The following is a 19,262-nucleotide window of genomic DNA, read 5'->3' as shown; positions in this document are numbered from 1 at the left end:
AGTAGTATTCCATTGTGTAGATATACCACATTTTCCGTATCCACTCATCCGATGATGGACATTTGGGTTGATTCCAGCTCTTGGCTATTGTGAAGAGTGCTGCAATGAACATTGGGAAACAGGTATACCTTCGACTTGATGTTTTCCATTCCTTTGGGTATATTCCCAGTAGTGGGATAGCTGGATCACATGGTAAATCTATCTTCAGCTGTTTGAGGAATTAAGTTTTGATGAAGGGGAGGATAATGATGAATTTCATTGTGGACTTGTTAAGCAAACTGGCATTTCCACAATAGACTTTCCCAGCATGTAGTTGGATATTCAAGTGTGAAGTACAAGAGAGACAACAGATTTGGGAGTCATCAGTACACAATAATTGAGCCAGGAGAGTAGATAGAAGGATGTAAAAGGTAAGAAGAGAGGCAGGACAGAGAAGCCTGAGGAATAAAAATCTTTATGAAGCAAACAGAGGAAGAAAAACCTATGAAGGAGACTATATGAAAACTAGGGGGATGCCCAGGGTCAAAGGACAGGATTTTTATGACTGAAGAAACCTGAAAACATATGTATTGCTGAAGGGAGGAAGCCAGTAAAGATGGGGAGGTGGAAGACACACAAGAGTCAGGAAACAAAAGCCTAGAGGAAGAAGTAGGTGATGAGGTCAAGAGCCCAGATGGAGGGAGGAAGGACAGGTTATCTCCCAAAACAAGAGGGGGGGGGAAAGCAAACATAGGTGTAATGATGTAGTTTAGTTGGGGATGTACAGTGGGAGGTGGGCAGGTCTTAGAGTAGAAGGACCAATAGAAAGCTGAGATACTTCTGATGCCTTAATTTTCTCAAAATAGAAAGCAAGATAATCTGCTGAGTAAGGAGGTTATCTCAGTCCATTTGGGCTGCTATAACAAAACACCATAAACTGAGTGGCTTATAAACAATAAAAATTTATTTCTCAGTTATGGAAGCTGGGAAGTCTAAGATGAAGATGCTGGCAGAGTCAGTATCTGGTGAGGGCCCACTTCCTGGTTCATAGATGGTGCCAGGGGCAAGGCAGCTGTCTGGGTCCTCACTTATAAAGGCATTAATCCCACTCATGAGGGCTCTGCCTTCATGATCTAATCACCTTCCAGAGCCCCTGCCCCTAATACTATCACACTGATGATTAGGTTTCAACATATGAATTTGGGGGATTGGGGAGCACAAGCATTCAGAACATAGCAGGATAGGCATTACGTAGGAGATTTAAGGCACCACTTTTTTAATGATCATAAAATTTATGACTCTCAGCCAATCAGTTAAAAAGATGAACACCACAACAGAAAAATACACAAAGGTTATAAACAAGTAGGTCACAAAAAAATACAAATGTCCAAGCATGAAAAGATGCTCAAGCTCATTCATAAGAAAAGTCAGAACAATGAAATATCATATTCAACTAATCAGCTTGGGAAAAAAAATAAGTTTTTTAATACCCAGTGTTGGCGAGAGTGTAGAGAAACTGCCATTTTTGAATAGATGGACAACTGATTCTTGCTTTTCTCAACAGTATTCCATAATATGTTACTACCATAATTTAAAAATTCATTATTAATGGGCACAGAGGTCATGACTGTTTTTTTTCAAACAAATAAATTTTATTGGCATCTAATAACAAAATTCACCCAACACTGATTTGTTGTTTTTTACTCACTGCAGTATAAGGAGCAATCACAAACATTTTTGAGAAACAGAAACCACAGTGTAGATTTTACAAAATCACTTTTTAAAATCTCCATATTGTGCTCCTCGAATATCTAGAGCCTGTCTTTGCATAAAATATCACAATTTTGGCTGTTACCTTAGATTTCTGCAGCAGTCTAAAGATATGGATAAGATACACCACCACTTGCTATTTTGAAATAAATCTACTACCATATCCAACCTAATGACACTATCTAAAAAATCCTTTCTTCCATAGGAAGTCTCTGACATTTTCATTTATTTTTTGTACTATGGCCTATTAGACAATGCCAAATTGCCCTCCAACTTATATATTGGTCTCCCTTGTCCCCTAAGTATAATCTTAACAGAGCAGCAAGAGAGCATTTTAGAAACAGAAGTCAGATCATATCACTTTTCTGTTCAAAATTGTGTCTTGATCTCACTACAGGTAATAAAATCCAGAGACCTTGAAATGGCCTTAAAGCTATTTATGATGTTACTTATCTGACTTCATCTCTTATTCTCTTTATTCACACGCTGTGCCTCAGACACATTGACTGTCCTGCTGTGTAAGTGACATGCTTACATAAGGTCTTTTCACTTGCTGATTTTCTGCCTGCTGTGCTGAATATCCATATGACTAGCTCCAGCAGAGAGAAAACACTTTCGATCCCAGGTGTTTACTCAGATGTCACCGTCACAGTAAGCCTTCCCTGGCCACCCTCTGTAAAATTTCAGTAACCCCAACCCTAACTCTACCTATTCTAATTCTCTGCTCTATTTTTCTCCCTGACACCTGCCATTATTTAACATACTATCTATTTTAATTATCTTGTTTATTATCAGACTCTTAACTAGAATGTTCCATAAGATCAGAGGTTTTTGTGTTTGGGGTTTACTACTGAACCCCAGGTATCTACTGTCTGGCATTTGTTAGATTCTCAATACATATTTGAATAAATGAATTTATGTCTATTAAGACAGTTACCCCTAGGATCTGAGACTAAGTGACTGGTGTAGGAGGAAGGTCTGTTTTTTATTATATACTCTTTTCTACTGAATACTGTACCCACATGCATATATTTCTTTTGTAGTATTAATTTGAAAACAAGCTAAAATGAACAAAAAGAATTAGGCATCAAGCGAGGAAAGGAGGGAATGCTTTAATAAGTGATGTTGGAAAACAATAGATCCCTACCTTTCATCAAAAATAAACACCAAATTTAGTAAATATTTAAATGTGCGAGAGGAAACCATTAAAATGCCTTAAGAAATTACCTTAAAGTGCAGAAGGACGTTTTGAGCATCATGAGAAACCATAAAGGAAACGTCTGATATAAAAGAATATGCTTCTTTACATTAAAAACATACGTAAAATATAAAAGGTCAACCAACAATCTTGAAAAGGTCACATTACATATAACGAAATTTTAATCATTTTAACATGGAGTGTTCCTGCAAATCAATAAGCAAAAGACCAGAAAGATGGACAAAGACACAAATGGCTCATAAAAGAAAAAATACAAGTGGCTGTTAAAGTATAAAATATGTTCAACTTCATTTTTAATCAAAGGAAAATGAGGTATCACTTTTCAACTCTCAGATTGTCATAGATTATAATTAATATCCCATGTTGATGAGTTTGAGGGAGAAACAGGAACTCTTTTATACCTCTAGAAAAGATGTAAATCGATACCAGAATTCTGTGGAGGGCAATTAAAATTGTGCATACTGAGCTCCGGCAGCCGCCAAGGTGAGCTGAGACCTGTGTGGTACCAGGGGCTCAGTCTACAGCCATGGAAAGCTGGAACAGGAGCCAAGGCGGTATAATATAGCCACTGCAATACCTACTGTCACCCCAAGGACAGTTCACCACCACAGTAGCAGCCAGGGCCATTCTACAAGCAACCTGTCACTCACTCAACTTCACTGGTGTAAGAGTCACCAGGAGAGCCTGCAAATAGAGGAGGAATTCTTTATCTTCACAGTCAACCCCAGAGTAATAGAAGAAGCAAGACTTCTACAAGATGACCAAACATCAACCAAAAAAAAAAAAAAAATACTAGAACTAAAAACAAACAAGACGTGACACCACTGAAGGAATACAGTACTGCTCAAATACCAGACCCTATAGAATAGGGGATCCTTGAAATATCTAAATAGGAACTCTGACCAATGATCTTAAGAAAACTCAAAGAGATAAAAGAAGACTCAATTAGAGAACACAGTGAAACAAGAAAAGATGTCCAGAATATGAAGGAGGAAATTTACAAAGACTTTAATACCTTCAAAAAGAGTGTAGCAGAACTCCTAAAATGAAAGATTCACTCAATGAAATATAAAACACAACAGAAAGCTTGAGCAGCAGGCTAGATAAAGCAGAAGAAAGAATTTCAGATCTCAAAGATGGTCTTTTCAAAAGAACCCAGGCAGACTAAAAATAAAAAAGAATTACTGAAGGAGAGATAGCAGAAAACCTCAGGTGCTCAAATATCTGAATTGTGAGTATTCCATATTGAAAACCTATTCAAGAAAATAATAACAGAAAATTTCCCAGGTATAGGGAGAGATGCAGACCTTCAGATCCAGGAAGCTCAAAGGTCCCCAAACAAATTAAATCCAAAAAGATCCTCACCAAGACACAGTATAGTCAAATTTGCAAAGCTGAAAGACAGAGATAATTCTAAAAGCAGCAAGAGAAAAGCATCAAGTCACCTATAAGAGAACCCCCATCAGACTAATAGCAGACTTCTCAACTAAACCCTACAAGCCGGAAGAAAGTGGAATGCTATGTTCAAAATATTGAAAGGAAAAAAGTGCCAGCCAACAATTCTTAACCCAGCCAGGCTGTCCTTCAGAAATGAGGGAGAAATAGCGTATTTCCCAGACAAACAAAAGTTGTAGAAGTTCACCACCACACAACGAGCCCTGCAAGAAATTCCCAAGGGAGTTCTTCATCTGGAATCTGAATAATGATGATCACTATCATGGATACACAAGAAAGGGCAAAACCCACTGTTAAAACAAAAATGCCATTTTTTTCTTCAGAAAGGGAAGTTCAATCATGCCATCTCACATATCCAGCTAACACTGGAGAAGATTCGAGAGACCCACCTCACCTGTAGAGACAAACACAGACTAAAAGTGAAGGGATGGGAAAAGATATACCATGCGTATGGAAACCAAAAATGAGCAAGAGTAGCTATTCTTATATTGGATAAAATAGACTTTAAACCAAAAAACATAAAAAGAGACAAAGAAGGCCACTTTATAATGATAAAGGGATCTGTCCAGCCTGAAGACATAACAGTCAGAAATATATATATGCACCCAATACTGGAGCTCCCAGATATATAAAGCAAACATTCTTAGACCTAAGAAAGAAATAGCCCCTAATATGTTAATGCTGGGTGACCTGAAAACCCCTCTCAATATGGTACAGATCTTCCAGGCAACAAATCAACAAAGAGACACAGAATTTAAACCTTAAACCATCTGGACCTGGTAAATATAAATGGAACATTTCACCCAACAACTAAAGAATATACTTTCTTCTCATCAGCACATGGAACATTCTCCAGGATAGAGCACATACTAGGTCACAAATTCAGTCTCAGTAAACTTAAAAAAAATGAAATCATTCCAAGTATCTTTTCAGATCACAATGGGCTAAAACTGGAAATTAATAACAAGCAAAACCCAGGAAACTATACAAACACATGGAAACTAAACAATAGGCTCCTGAATGATCTATGGGTCCAAAATAAATTAAACAGGAAATCAAAAAATTTCTTGAACTAATGAAGATAAAGATACATCATACCAAAACCTGTGGGATACTGCAAAATCTGTACTAAGAGGCAAATTTATTGCAATAAATGCTTACATCAAAAGAATGGAAAGACTTTAAATAAGTGACTTAACCCTGCACCTCAAAGAACTAGAAAAACAACAACAATGCAATTCTTAAGGCATTAGATTGAAAGAAATAATATCAGAGCAGAACAAAATGAAATGGAGACCAGAAAAATGATACAAAAGATCAACATTAAAAAAAGTTAGTTTCTTGAGAAGATAAATAAAATAGACAAACCATTAGCTAGGTTAACCTAAAAAAGAGAGAAAACCCAAATAACAAAAATCAGAGATGAAAAGAGAGACAAAACAATTGATACCACAGAAATATGAAGAACCATTAGAGATTATTATAAACAACTGTATGACAACAAATATGAAAATCTGGAAGATATGGATAAGTTTCTGGAAACATACAAACTACCCAGACTGAACCAAGAAGAGATAAAAAACCTGAACGGATCAGTAACAAGCAACGAGACTGAAGTTGTAACCAGCAATCTTCCAACAAAGAAAAGCCCAGGTCTGGATGGCTTTACAGCTGAATTCTATCAAACCTTTAAAGAGGAATTACCAGCAATTCTCCTCAAACAGTTACAAAAAATTGAAACAAGCCATTCTCCCAAACTCATTCTACTAGGTCAACATAACTCTGATACTAAAACTAGATAAAGATACAACAACAACAAATACCAGCCAGTATGCTTGGTGAACATAGATGGAGAAATCCTCAACAAAATATTAGCAATCAGAATACAGCAACACATCGAAAAAATTATACACCATGATAATTGGGATTCATCCCAAGGATGCAGGGATATTTCAACATACAAAAGTCAATAAATATGGTACATAACATCAATAAACTCAAGGACAAAAACCATGTGACTATCTTAATAGATGCTGGAAAAGCATTTCACAAAATTCAACATCCCTTCATGATGGAGACTCTCAACAGATTAGGTATAGAAAGTAAGTGTCTCAACACAATAAAAGCCATCCATGAGAAGCCCTACTGCCAGTATCATTCTGAATGGGAAAAATCTGAAGGCTTTTCCCTTAAGAACAGGAAGAAGACAAGGATGCCCACTCTCACCACTTCTATTTAACATAGTACTGGGGGTACTAGCCACAGCAGTCAGGCAAGAGAAAGAAATCAAGGGCATCCAGATTGGAAAAGATAAAGTCAAACTGTCCCTATTTGCAGATGACATGACACTATATATAGAAAAACCTAAGATTCTGTCAAAAAACTCCTAGAGCTGGATAATAACTTCAGTAATATTGCAGGATACAAAATAAATGCCCCCAAATCAGTTGCATTTATATTCTCCAATAATGAGCTAACAGAAATCAATAGAGTAAGCCCATTTACAACAGTCACACAAAAAATAAAATACCTAGGAATCAATTTAACCAAGGAGGTGAAAGATCTCTGCAATGAGAACTACAAACCACTATGGAAAGAAATTAAAGAAACAAAAAGATGGAAGAACATTCCATGCTCTTGGATTGGAAGAACTAACATTGTGAAAATGCCTGTACTACCAAAAGCGGTCTACAGATTCAATGCAATCTCCATGAAAATACCAATGACATTCTTCACAGAAAAGGAAAAAATATCTCAACATTCATATGGAACAACAAAAGACCCTGAATAGCCAAAACAATCCTGAGCAAAAAAAAATAAAGCCAGAGGCATAACACTACCTGACTTCAAATTATACTACAAAGCTATAGGAACCAAAACAGCATGGTACTGGCATAAAAATAGACATTCGGACCAATGGAGCAGAATAGAGTACCCAGAAATTACCCCTCAGGCTTACAGGCATCTGATACTAGACAAAGGCAACAAAAAACTACATTGGGGAAAAGACTGCCTCTTCAGTAAGTGGTGCTGGGAAAATTGGATATCCATATGCGTAAGAATGAAACTAGACATGCACCTCTCACCATATACTAAAATCAACTCGAAATGGATTAAAGACTTAAGTATACTTAAGTATAAGACCTGAAACTGAAAAATTACTAAGGGAAAATATAGGTGAAACACGTCAGGAACTAGGTCTGGGTACAGCCATTATGAACAAGAGCCCAAAAGCAAAAGCAACAAAAGAAAAAATAAACAAATGGGACTATATCAAACTGAAAAACTTATGTACAGCAACGGAAACAATCAACAGAGTGAAATAACAACCTACAGAGAAAATTTTTGCTAACTGTGCATCCAACGAGGGATTAATATCCACTATATACAAGGAACTCAGGCAACTACACAGTAAAAAAACAAATAACCGAATTTAGAAATGGGCAAAAGAGGTGCATAGACATTTTTCAAAGACATACAAATGGCCATCAGGTGCATGAAAAAATGCTCAACATCACTAGTCATCAGGGAAATGCAGATTAAAACTACACTGAGATATCACCTCACCCCAGTTAGACTGGTTATAATCAAAAGAAAATAGCAAATGCTGGCGAGGATGTGGAGAGAAGGGAACGCTCCTACACTGTTGATGGGACTTTAAGTTGGTACAGCCACTATGGAAAACAGTATGGAAGTTTCTCTAACAACTACAGATAGATCTTCCATACAATGCAGGAATCCCACTTCTGGGTATGTACTGAAAGGAATAGAAATCATCATGTTGAAGGGATACCTGCACTCCTATGTTCATCACAGCTCTGTTTACAACAGGCAAGATTTGGAACCAACCTAAATGTCCATCGATGGATGACGATAAGAAAAATGTGGTATATATACACAATGGAATACTACTCTGCCATAAAAAAGGATGAAATTCTGCTATTCGCAACAAGATGGATGAGCTTGGAGAAACTTGAGTGAAATAAGCAAAGCACAGATGGAAAAATACTGCATGTCCTCACTCATAAGTGGGAGCTAAAAGAGAAAGAAGGAAGGAAGGAAAGTCCACAGTGGCGCATTGGATTGTAGAAGGAGAGAGCATACCTAGGTATGCAAAGAAGTGTGGGGGAACATGGATGGGGAGAGATGTTGGGGATAACTCTGTGGGGTAGATGGGGTATAATTGCAATATGTGGTAATGGGCATGCTGCCATTATGTATCTTGCCATCACGTCTTGGGCACAAGTGGTGACAGCTTTGTGCCCCCATGAATATTCATATCCAATAAAAATTTTTAAAAAATTAAAATTGTGCAAACCTCTGCATTAATTCTGTGTTTAGGAATTTATCTTATGAAAATACTCAGAAAACATATAAGGTTGCATGTACTAGTGCAGTTATCACATTGCTATTTGTGTTATTGAAGAACTGGAAACAAATATCCAGCAATCAAGGATCTTATCCTTGTCAATTTCAGTCACTTCTGTACTACCTTCTTGGCTTTGCTGTATTGGAGGACCATCTTAACTATTAATATATTTTTTAATGTATTTTATTTTATTTTGTCCATATACAATGTGGTTGATTATTGCGACCCATTACCGAAACCTCCCTCCCTCCTCCTTCTCCCCCCTCCCTCCCAACAATGTCCTTTCTGTATGCTTGTCGTATCAACTTCAAGGAATAGCAGTTGTTAAGTCTTCTTCCCCCCCGCCATTTGTGTGTGTGTGTGTGTGTGTGTGTGTGTGTGTGTGTGTGTTTATTTTTAGCTCCCACACATAAGTCAGAACATGTGATTTTCTCTTTCTGTGCCTGACTTGTTTCACTGAATATAATTCTCTCTAGGTCCATCCATGTCATTGCAAATGGCAGTATTTCATTCTTTTTTATAGCTGAGTAGTATTCCATTGTGTAGATATACCACATTTTCCTTATCCACTCATCTGATGGTGGACATTCGGGCTGGTTCCAACTCTTGGCTATTGTAAAGAGTGCTGCGATGAACATTGGGGAACAGGTACACCTTCGACTTGATGATTTCCATTCTTCTGGGTATATTCCCAGCAGTGGGATAGCTGGGTCATATGGTAGATCTATCTGCAATTGTTTGAGGAACCTCCATACCATTTTCCATAGAGGCTGCACCATTTCACAATCCCACCAACAATGTATGAGAGTTCCTTTTCCTCCACAACCTCGCCAGCATTTATCGTTCAGAGTCTTTTGGATATTAGCATTAATATTTTTTAAATTGACTTAACTGTAGCCCTGACCTAAGCTGTTATACCAGGAAAAGCATGGATTTGTGCTAGTTACATCATTTTATGTTCATATACACATTTAAATTCATGCGTAATTAAAGAAGATACTTATGTCTGTGTAACATCTAGAATCATTTTATATACCATCAGTAGTGTTTGTACTAAAGGAGAAAACCCTGGTTAATGGTACATCCATACAATGTAGCCATTTGAAATTATGAGGTAGTTTTATATTTTTTTTTTTTTTTACTGAAAAAGATTGTTTTGATATGTGAGAAAACAGGTTCCAAAACATATGTTCTATGCATGTACTTCTGTAATAAATATATTTATATTATAGCAAATATGCTTATGTACTTGTAATATTGTAAAGTACACTAAAATATTAACAGTGGTAATGGCTCAGTGATGTGATTATGGGCAATTTTTTTGACTTATTTTTCTTTATATTCTAATTTCTTAAACTATTAATGAACATATTTTCTAATGATAAGATTAAAAATTAAGGAACTATAAATTCTAATAATTTAGGACATATCTATTTTCTAAAAAGCTAATTGTAAAAGCTCTTACAGATTATAGGTTAATTTGAGGTCGTTTCTTCTTATTAAAATATTTGTACTTCTGCTCTTTGTTTTCACCAATATTTACTTTTTCTCTCTTTAAAACAGGCCATTCAGAAAGGCAATACAGAAGTTGCAAGAATACATGCTGAAAATGCAATCTGCCAGAAAAACCAAGCAATCAATTTTTTGAGAATGAGTGCTAGAGTTGATGCTGTGGCTGCCAGAGTTCAAACTGCAGTAACAATGGGCAAGGTAAGACCTAATATCTAAAAATAATAGGAACGCTTGATTTAAGTTTAATGAGAATATTGAGAGTTGTCAGGAATCTAAATCTGTTACAAGGTGCTACAGGGTGCTGGTAAAGGCCCTTATGGACAGGAGTGACAGTCAAAATGCTTAGTGAGGAAAATGATTTTGGCAGTGGATTTTTTATTTTTTTTTTTTAACTAAGGTCTAGTTGTCTTCTAATGAACTGAAGAGTCAAAGATATAAGATAGCCAGTACTAAACCAGAAATACGTAATAGTGTATTTTTACTGCTAGAAAAAAGACAAGTTTTTTCAGTTATCTTTAAGTAATATATTTAAGAGAATACAAAAATCTTGCAGTTGCTTGTATTATAAGATACTAAATCTGTTTTAATACCTCAAATAGGTAACAAAGTCCATGGCAGGTGTAGTTAAGTCTATGGATGCTACATTGAGGAGTATGAACCTTGAAAAGGTAAAAAAAAAAAAAAAATTATTTGATGTTCAGATAACATCTTTTCAGTGTAAGTTTCTCTTATGGCCTTTTTTTTTTTTTTTTTTTTTTTTTAACAGATATCTGCCTTGATGGACAAATTTGAACACCAGTTTGAAACGCTGGATGTTCAAACACAACAAATGGAAGACACAATGAGTAGCACTACAACCCTCACAACACCACAAGTAAGAATAGCTTCTTTACTTAGAATAACTTAAAAATTACTCCACCTCAAAATATAATAGTTCTGTGAGGCTAAATCATGTCTAGAGTGCTAAATAAATATGATATACCCCCAGAATGCAGGTAGAAAGTTATTGCTCTGCCCCCAGATTCTTGAGGAGGTATTGGAAGACTATACTCCCTAGCTCATTTTGGAGTTCTGGTAATTATACTGATCACATATCTAGAGTCTAGAGTCTGGTTCCCCTGGCTGCCACTGGTCCTTCTTGATGAAGGCATTGCACTAGAGGCTCACTGAGCCCAATTGTTATTAAGTATTATCTCAAGCCTCAGCTTGTTCATCTGATTGCACATATTCTTCTGCTTCCTGCTTACTCATTAGGTGTATTATTTGTGCATGAGTCACAGTTGAACAAATAGTAAGTTGCAAGATCAGTTATTTTTCAGAAATCTAGGATGTTTTCTAAATCTATAACCTGGGCAGAGACCTGCTACAGAGAAAATTCAAATTTGAAACTAGTTTTCATGACATGTGCCAGAAAATTTTGTGAAATTTAAATACTCAGAGAGAAAATTTCTTTCGTTAACACCCTTGTCTTTAATCCCAGTACCTATCACACGATTAGTCAAATGAATATAGAACCTCTTACCGCTACTTCAGATGCTAATATGGAAAGACTATTATTTACAAAATAGGTTAGAAAGAAATTGACAACTGTCCATCAAAATTTTACTGCAGGTAACTCTTTTCACAAAGAGGTAAACAATAAGAGAACAAGCTTATATTTAGGATTTAGAGTTAAGAAGAAAGGATTCATGTGTATATCTTATAGTGAGCGTATATTTAACTATTTTTAATACTCTCGGCTAGAGCCTTGCTACCCAAAGTATATACAAGATTCAGGAACATATATGTCACATAGGAGCTCATTGTGAATGCAGAATTTTGGACCCCATTCCTAGATATATTGAATCAGAATCTTCATTTTAACAGGATTCCAGGATGATGTGTATGCCGAGCTTGAGAAGCATTGTTCCCAGAGTTTCTCATTCATATTCAGTCACCTTAGGTGATCCTCAGGTGATTTTATGATCTAAGTTTAGGAAACACAAGTGAATTGGAAAGATGTCTTTTGAAGTCAGGACACTTGAATTTCTAATCCCTGCTTTTCCACTAATTAACTTTGCGACCTTGATTAAGATACTCACTACCTCAGGCCTCAGTTTTCATAATTGTAAAATGTAAGGGTTGGGTCTGATGACAGTTAAAGTGCTTTTAGCTCTAAAAAATCTGAGATTCTTTCACCCAGCATTTGCCAAGTACCTTCTTCTATTTCAGATATTATGCCAAGTGCTGGGGACATTCAAATATATAAAAACTCAACCAAAACTTAAAACAGAAATAGAGAGAGATCTAGTTGAACACACTCAGTTGCCCAAGTTCTCGCATCCTGCTAATGAGTAATTACAATTCACATTGGCATATCCACTTTGGAAAAGCAATTTGGTAATATCTCCAGTCCATTCTTAACATAGCAGCCAGAGTAATCCTATTAAAACAAGTCAGATTATGTCACTCTTCTGCTCACAACCTTCTTGTGGCTCTACATTTCCCTCAGGTTCTTTTCAAAGGCCCACAAGGACCTGTCTCACACTGCTTATATGACCTGATCTATTACTGCTCCTCACTCTACTTAGTCACTTGGCTTCCCATTGTCAGTTATTCCTTTAGGTATATTTCTGCCTCAGCCGTTCCACTTGCAGTTTTCTCTCCCTTGAATGTTCTTCGTCCAGACATGCTCGTAGTTCACTCCTATATCTCCTTCAGTTCTTTGTTCAATTCATTTTCATAGTGAGGTCTTTCCTGATCATCCTACTTAAAATTGCATTAACAGTACACCTACCATGCCCTGTACTCTCTACCTTTCCTGCTGTATTTTTCTTCACAGTACATACATATCAACTTCTCGTGTAGTATAGACTACTATAACAATTTATTCCTTCACATACACACACACACTAGAATGTAAGTTTAATGAGAGGAGGGATTTTTATTGACTTTGTTCATTGATGCCTCCCTAGCACTCAAAATGATATCTGGTATAAAGTAGGTACTCAATATTTGTTAAATATTATTGAGTAAATTGGAGTATACAAAAATGTATGTAACCTATGACCTAATACTTCCACTTTCAAATTTATACACAAAGAAGCCCTTACACGTGTGTTCAAAGATATATATATACACACACGAGAATGTCCATTGTACCATTGTCTATAATAGGGAGAGGTTGAGTAAGGAAAGCAAGTTATAGAATAATGTCCTAGTATAATATCACTTAAGTAAATTTTAAAAACACAAATATTGCTATTTTCGATATGAAGTGAAAACAAATGTTAATGTAGGAATTTGGTCAAAGATTTTCTGAATTTTTTCTGTATTTTGGAAATATTTTTAAAGTGAATGAAAGAGAACAAGAGAAACTAAGGCCCAGCAGCAAGGTTAGTGATTTGCTTAAAACCATTCACTTAATTAATGGTAGAGCTGGGACCACATCTTAGAACTCCCACCTGTATGTTCAAAATATTCTTAACTAAATTAAAAACACGAGTTCTTTGATTAATCAGACTCTGTTCCCTGAGAACTCTTCTACTTTAGTAAATATCACAGTATTTATTCATCTCTGGATATTTTAGAGTCATTCTTAGTATCAGATTTGCATCAACTGGAAGAAAGAACAATTAAAGTTATTCTAATCTAAAATTTAAATCTGTTGCACTTTAAATAAAAGCAAAGTAGGTTAGAACGGACCTTTATAAATGGGTTGACTTTCTCTAGAGAGCTACATTACTCAGATTTAAAGTATATGTGAATCTTGTTAATTTTTTTCACATAACCTCATGGTTTAAGTCTTTAGAATTTAACATTATTCAGAAAAAGTCATATTTTGAAATAATTTAGCTCCCTCTGGTGGTTAAAAAATATTTTTAAAAACTTTCTTTTAAAAATTGTAGACCAGTTCTCCCTTTTTAAAGCAAAATCAAAACCAAAAACCACCCAAAAAAGCAAATGCTGTTAAAATATAAATTCTCATTTTCTTATTCTAGAACCAGGTGGATATGCTGCTTCAAGAAATGGCAGATGAAGCTGGGTAAGAAGTTATTTAGGTAGTTTTGGATAATCTTGATTTACAGTTTAGAGGTTCTAATATTCTGAAAATATTTGTCTTTACCACCAATAGTCAGAATTAGGTTTTTAACCCTAGAATTTATTGTTTCAGTGGCCTTTAATACAGTCATCTAGTTCCTTGCCATGCTGATAAAAATGTGACTTTGTTCAAATCATCCTAGTATTTTCTTAACTCTCTGGAGACAGACCTGTTTAGTGTGTGATAACAAGAAATGAGGAAGGTAAACAAGGGAGGCAGGAGTGTTTAAACATTTGCTCAATACCTACTCTGCACAGCATAAATCAAATGTATGTTGTTGTATGTGGGTTTGTTTTAAAGAAAAAGGATCTTCCAAAAGAATTCTGTGATCAAGTCATTGAGTCATAAATCTAGTTTGAGTCCTGTAAACTGAACAATATATACAAAATGTCCAAGGGGTTCAAAACACAGCAACATTGCAGATTGTTTTTATAAAAAGTAAATAATTGACACCCTTTTGTGGTGCTACTGTAGGAAATAGGATGTCTGATAGGCGTTGTTTATTTCAGGCCCTTCATGTTTGGAGGAATAAATTGACCATGATATCTGTGCCACAGAGGTCATGTTATATCAGTATTCTCTGGTATACTATTTGGTTCAAGATAACATAGTAGTAAATAATAAAAATATATATCTCTGAGATAAAGATTAAAACTGAGTGATAAGTATATTTTATCTTCAAAGGTAGAATAATAGGTTGAAATAGGATTTATGTACTCTATTCTTTTCTCCGGGGAAGAGAAGATTTGAACACACCTGGAAAATAGAGTTGTTGAATATTACTCTAGTATCTGAGTTAATACCCGATTAGAATGAACACTTAAGTTTATCAACTCTTTAGATCACTAATGTGTCATTAGTAAATTACAACCATGAGGTTTGCAGTGTTTGGAAACAGGGCTAGAGGTTAGGTTGTGCACTATTTTGCTTTGTTAGTATCCTTATGTAGCCCACATACCCACACAGAAAGTAGCAGGAAATGTGATTTTTGTTAAGTATTATAAAAAGACCAAGACATTGTGTGACAGAAAACTCCATCTTAGTCGCAAGACACTAAGGACTTGTTTCTGTTTCTACTAAAATGAGAGGATTGGGCTTGGAAATTACAGCAAGGGAGGTCTTATAAAATTAGTATTGTCACATTCCAACCTTACTGACCCTCAGTGGTATATCAAGAATAGTAGGCAACTTTTTGATAAGATCTAGAGCAGGATGTCTCAGCCTTGACACTATTAACATTTTGGGCTGCATAATTCTGGAGGCTGACCTGTGCATCATAGGATGTTTAGCAGCATCTCTGGCCTCTACCTGCTAGATACCAGTAGCACCCACTTTCCCCAGTTGTGACAGCCAAGCAGTCTCCAGACATTGCCAGATATTTCTTGGGGAAGTAGGGGACCAAAATTAAGAGATTAGTTATGTCAACAATGGGTGGTGACTGGAGCACTAGAAGCAGGTAGAACTGATGCAGAAACACTGATGCCCATCCTTAAATGTGTTTAAGTATCCAATTGCTGTTTGAGCTTGTGATTCTTTCAACAAAATTTTAGTATATTTTTACCTTTTCAATAAAAATCTGTTTATAGAATCTCAAAATGACTGTTGAAGTTACTATATTCCCTGTAGTGTTTTAAACTAGAGTTGGCACACACTAGTTTAGAGACAAGTAGAAAGGATTGTTTATATCCCAGAGGAGTAGTACAATGACAGTTGAAGTTATGGGCCTTGAGACAGACAAACCTAGGTTCAAATTCTGTCTCTATTATTGGTGTCATCTTTGACAAGTGTACTTAACTTTTCTGATCCTCATTTGTATGATTTGATGCACATAATGATTCCTACTAAAGGTAGCTCAGGAGCTAAACAATGAAATTGAAGTTAACTCAAATGTTAGATATATGATCCTCAGGCTACATTTTATCTAGCCTGTTTTGTTTTCTTTTCAGCATATTGTCCTTCGCAGTAGGATACATATAGTAATCTTCAGTAAGTCGAATATATTGGATGACCATTATTTTGGTGTTTTGTTCAGAAGGCCAGATCTTTTCCCAGCCTTTTATTAGCTTTTCTGTTGTAAGATTACCATCTACATGGGTTGCTGTTAGGGCTCAAAAGGAAAACTTTAAAATTAGTAAGTTTATGTGTATCTGTTTACAAGACTGAACTTGTTTTTTATTTAAATTAAGGTAAAATGCAAGGTGGAATATTCAAATTTGCAGTACCTATTTTATTGCTTATTATAATTAAAGAAAAATGCTTGTATTAACACTCATTTATACCAATCATTTTTAAATTGTAGCCTTGATCTCAATATGGAACTACCACAGGGTCAGACAGGTTCTGTTGGCACAAGCATTGCTTCGATGGAACAGGTAGAGGTTGTATTTTCTGTTTATTGATATGTGCTTGAAGTGTATTGAAATAATTTAGGAAAAATATATACATATTTTATATAGTCATATAAGTTAAACATATATTCACTTTTTCTTTTATAAAAAGTATTTGTCTACTATAATATTACATCATAGTAAGTTAGTAAAATATAATTAGCCTTTAGCTCCATAATGATGGGCCTTTTTTATTTCCATGCACATTTCATTTAGAGATTGAATTTGCTCCCCTTCGTTGCTTCTGCTCAGGTTCTCCATTTCTTCTGAAATGTTTTAAAAAATTAAAACGTGTGAATTTTTGAGACAGGATTTTAAATATTTAAAATGTGAGCTAGCTAAACTATTAGCAATTTATATTTGTCACAGCCTTGATGATTTGTAAAAATCTGTTTTCTCCAGGGTGAACTATCACAGAGACTTGCTCGTCTACGTGATCAAGTGTAATTTAAAGAACTGGTGCTTTTGTTTGCTTCACTTGCTTCTGAAACATTCCTTGTGTGTATATATAGATAGCTGCACTCCAGTTACACTAAAAACACTATATATGCCAGAATGCTTAAACAGTTGTATATAATGCTTTCTTTTGCCTTGCTGTACTTTCTAGTACATTAAGAAATTCCAGGGAGTTTCCACGTTGACAGATTTTATAGTTCTGTATATTATGTGTAAAAATGTGAGGGACATATTTTTGTAGATGTCTTTGACGGAGCTAATATTAGCTTCTTGTATATTAAACATCTTCCTCAAAAGTTAGATCAAAAATCTTGCACAAAATACTGTGAAGTATAGTACTTAATACAGAATAAAGTATACAAGTTTTTTTTTTTTAATTCAAAGTAGTTTTTAAGCTCTGTATGTATAAAAATAAAAGCAGGGAAAGCATGTTTACTTGATATGTTTATATAGCCCAAAACACCTCATTTAGTGTCAAACAATGAACGATGCTATTTCTTGTTTTATGTTTTTGTTATCCAAGTAGAAAGTCAGTTGACTTTTAATGTGTTCAACAGTTTTCAAATTTAAATCATTATTAGAATTTTTACCTAGTAATTTAATGACTACTATTCAAATTCTTTAAATTTTCTCTTCATTAAATATCATTGTTATTAATACTCCCAGAAAAATTTAACTTTTCATACTTTCAAGTGAAATTCTGAAACACATTTTAATGATTCTATTTCTACTCAACTCTTGTTATACTGTATTTTTAAACAGTAGAGGTTAATTTGCCTGGTAATAATATCATTTACATTTTTCCGTGATTGTTGATTGGTTTCTGAGAATGTTGGACTATGTTTTAAACCAACAAAATAACAACCAAGAAAAAAATAAGCTAACTCAAGTTACAACTACTGTAAGTCCTGATTAAATGTGTTTATTCTTTTATCTTAAAACAACTCTTTAATAACTGGAAGAAATTATATATAAGTTAAAATATTTTGCTCAGCCATGCAAATAACTTCCAGCCCAATCAAAGTTGGGAGCACAACAGAGGATGTGTGATGTAGGGGGGGAGGGACACCGAAGTCATAAGGTTGTAAAGAAGAACAGATTCTGGAAGGTCAGGATCCTTGGGAGAAAGCATTTGGTGACCAGCTGTACTACTTGTCATTTCCCTGGAAATATCTATTTTACCCAACTAAAATGAAGAAATTGCCATGTGCCTGCAATTTTCTGATATAATAGTCTCAAGTGTAAAGTGACCAAGTCATATTATAACAAGTATACTGCTAATCTAGGTTACTTTAAGTACGTTAGGTGTTTTTTCTTACTTCCTGCAAGATTAACCCATGAAAGAATTCTAATATTTTGTGAAGTTATATTGAAGAGATTTGTTTAGAAAATTCCCACTGTAAGTCATGAAGGCATTCAAAGTGCAATTAAGGAGAGACTTCTTTGCTCAGTATTCTATTCATATATGTTTCATACCATATATAAAAAGTTTGTGTGAGTGGAGACTATATTCACTGATTAATGAAATGAAAAATTATTCTTTTGCTAAATTTGGGTTAAACCTATTTAATTTTCTTGGTACTTAACCTCAGTGTGGGAATCTTCCATTTTGCTTATAGTTGCTGCTTTGTCCTTTCTACTTAAATGGTAAATTTGTTTGTTTGTATTGGAACATCCTGGGGAGCCATAGAAGAGATTACAGACTAAAATGTCTATGAAATATAAAGTTTCCTTATTTCCTATTTGTGGAAATGGTGTAGTTTTGTTCTTTTGACTGGAATAAAAATTGTTAAATTGTGAATACTGCTTATTTAAATCTAGAAATATAAATTATTCTGATCTAAAGATAACTGCTGATACTTAAGCCACATCAGATTTGTCTTTTAAAAAGTTTGTTTTAAGCCTACATTCCTTGGCTTGCGGGTCCCTTCCTCCATCATCAAAGCGTACCCCTCCAGTCTCTACTTCTGTTGCTACATCTCTCTTTGACTTTGGTCCTTTTGCTTCTCTCTTATAAGAACCTTTGTGATTACA

General features: G+C 35.1%; 1 protein-coding gene across 2 annotated transcripts in view; it reads left to right on the top strand.

The window, feature by feature from the left end:
* Positions 1-19,029, top strand: part of LOC103596296 (charged multivesicular body protein 1b-2-like) — a 48,494-nt gene extending 29,465 nt beyond the window's left edge. The window contains exons 3-8 of one of the 2 annotated variants that reach the window (XM_008579898.1): positions 10,356-10,502; positions 10,904-10,972; positions 11,071-11,178; positions 14,285-14,328; positions 16,685-16,757; positions 17,175-19,029. In XM_008579898.1, coding sequence (XP_008578120.1) covers positions 10,356-10,502; positions 10,904-10,972; positions 11,071-11,178; positions 14,285-14,328; positions 16,685-16,757; positions 17,175-17,219 — 486 coding nt within the window. In that variant the 3' untranslated portion in view covers positions 17,220-19,029. Of the gene's footprint in view, positions 1-10,355; positions 10,503-10,903; positions 10,973-11,070; positions 11,179-14,284; positions 14,329-16,684; positions 16,764-17,174 lie in introns of both variants that reach the window. The other variant, XM_008579897.1, reaches the window with a different exon arrangement.
* Positions 19,030-19,262: the final 233 nt, after the last annotated feature.

Source organism: Galeopterus variegatus, unplaced genomic scaffold, assembly GCF_000696425.1.
Source record: "Galeopterus variegatus unplaced genomic scaffold, G_variegatus-3.0.2 Scaffold1976, whole genome shotgun sequence".
In the NCBI taxonomy this organism is placed as follows: domain Eukaryota; kingdom Metazoa; phylum Chordata; class Mammalia; order Dermoptera; family Cynocephalidae; genus Galeopterus; species Galeopterus variegatus.
This window is presented reverse-complemented; position numbering and strand designations above follow the sequence as displayed.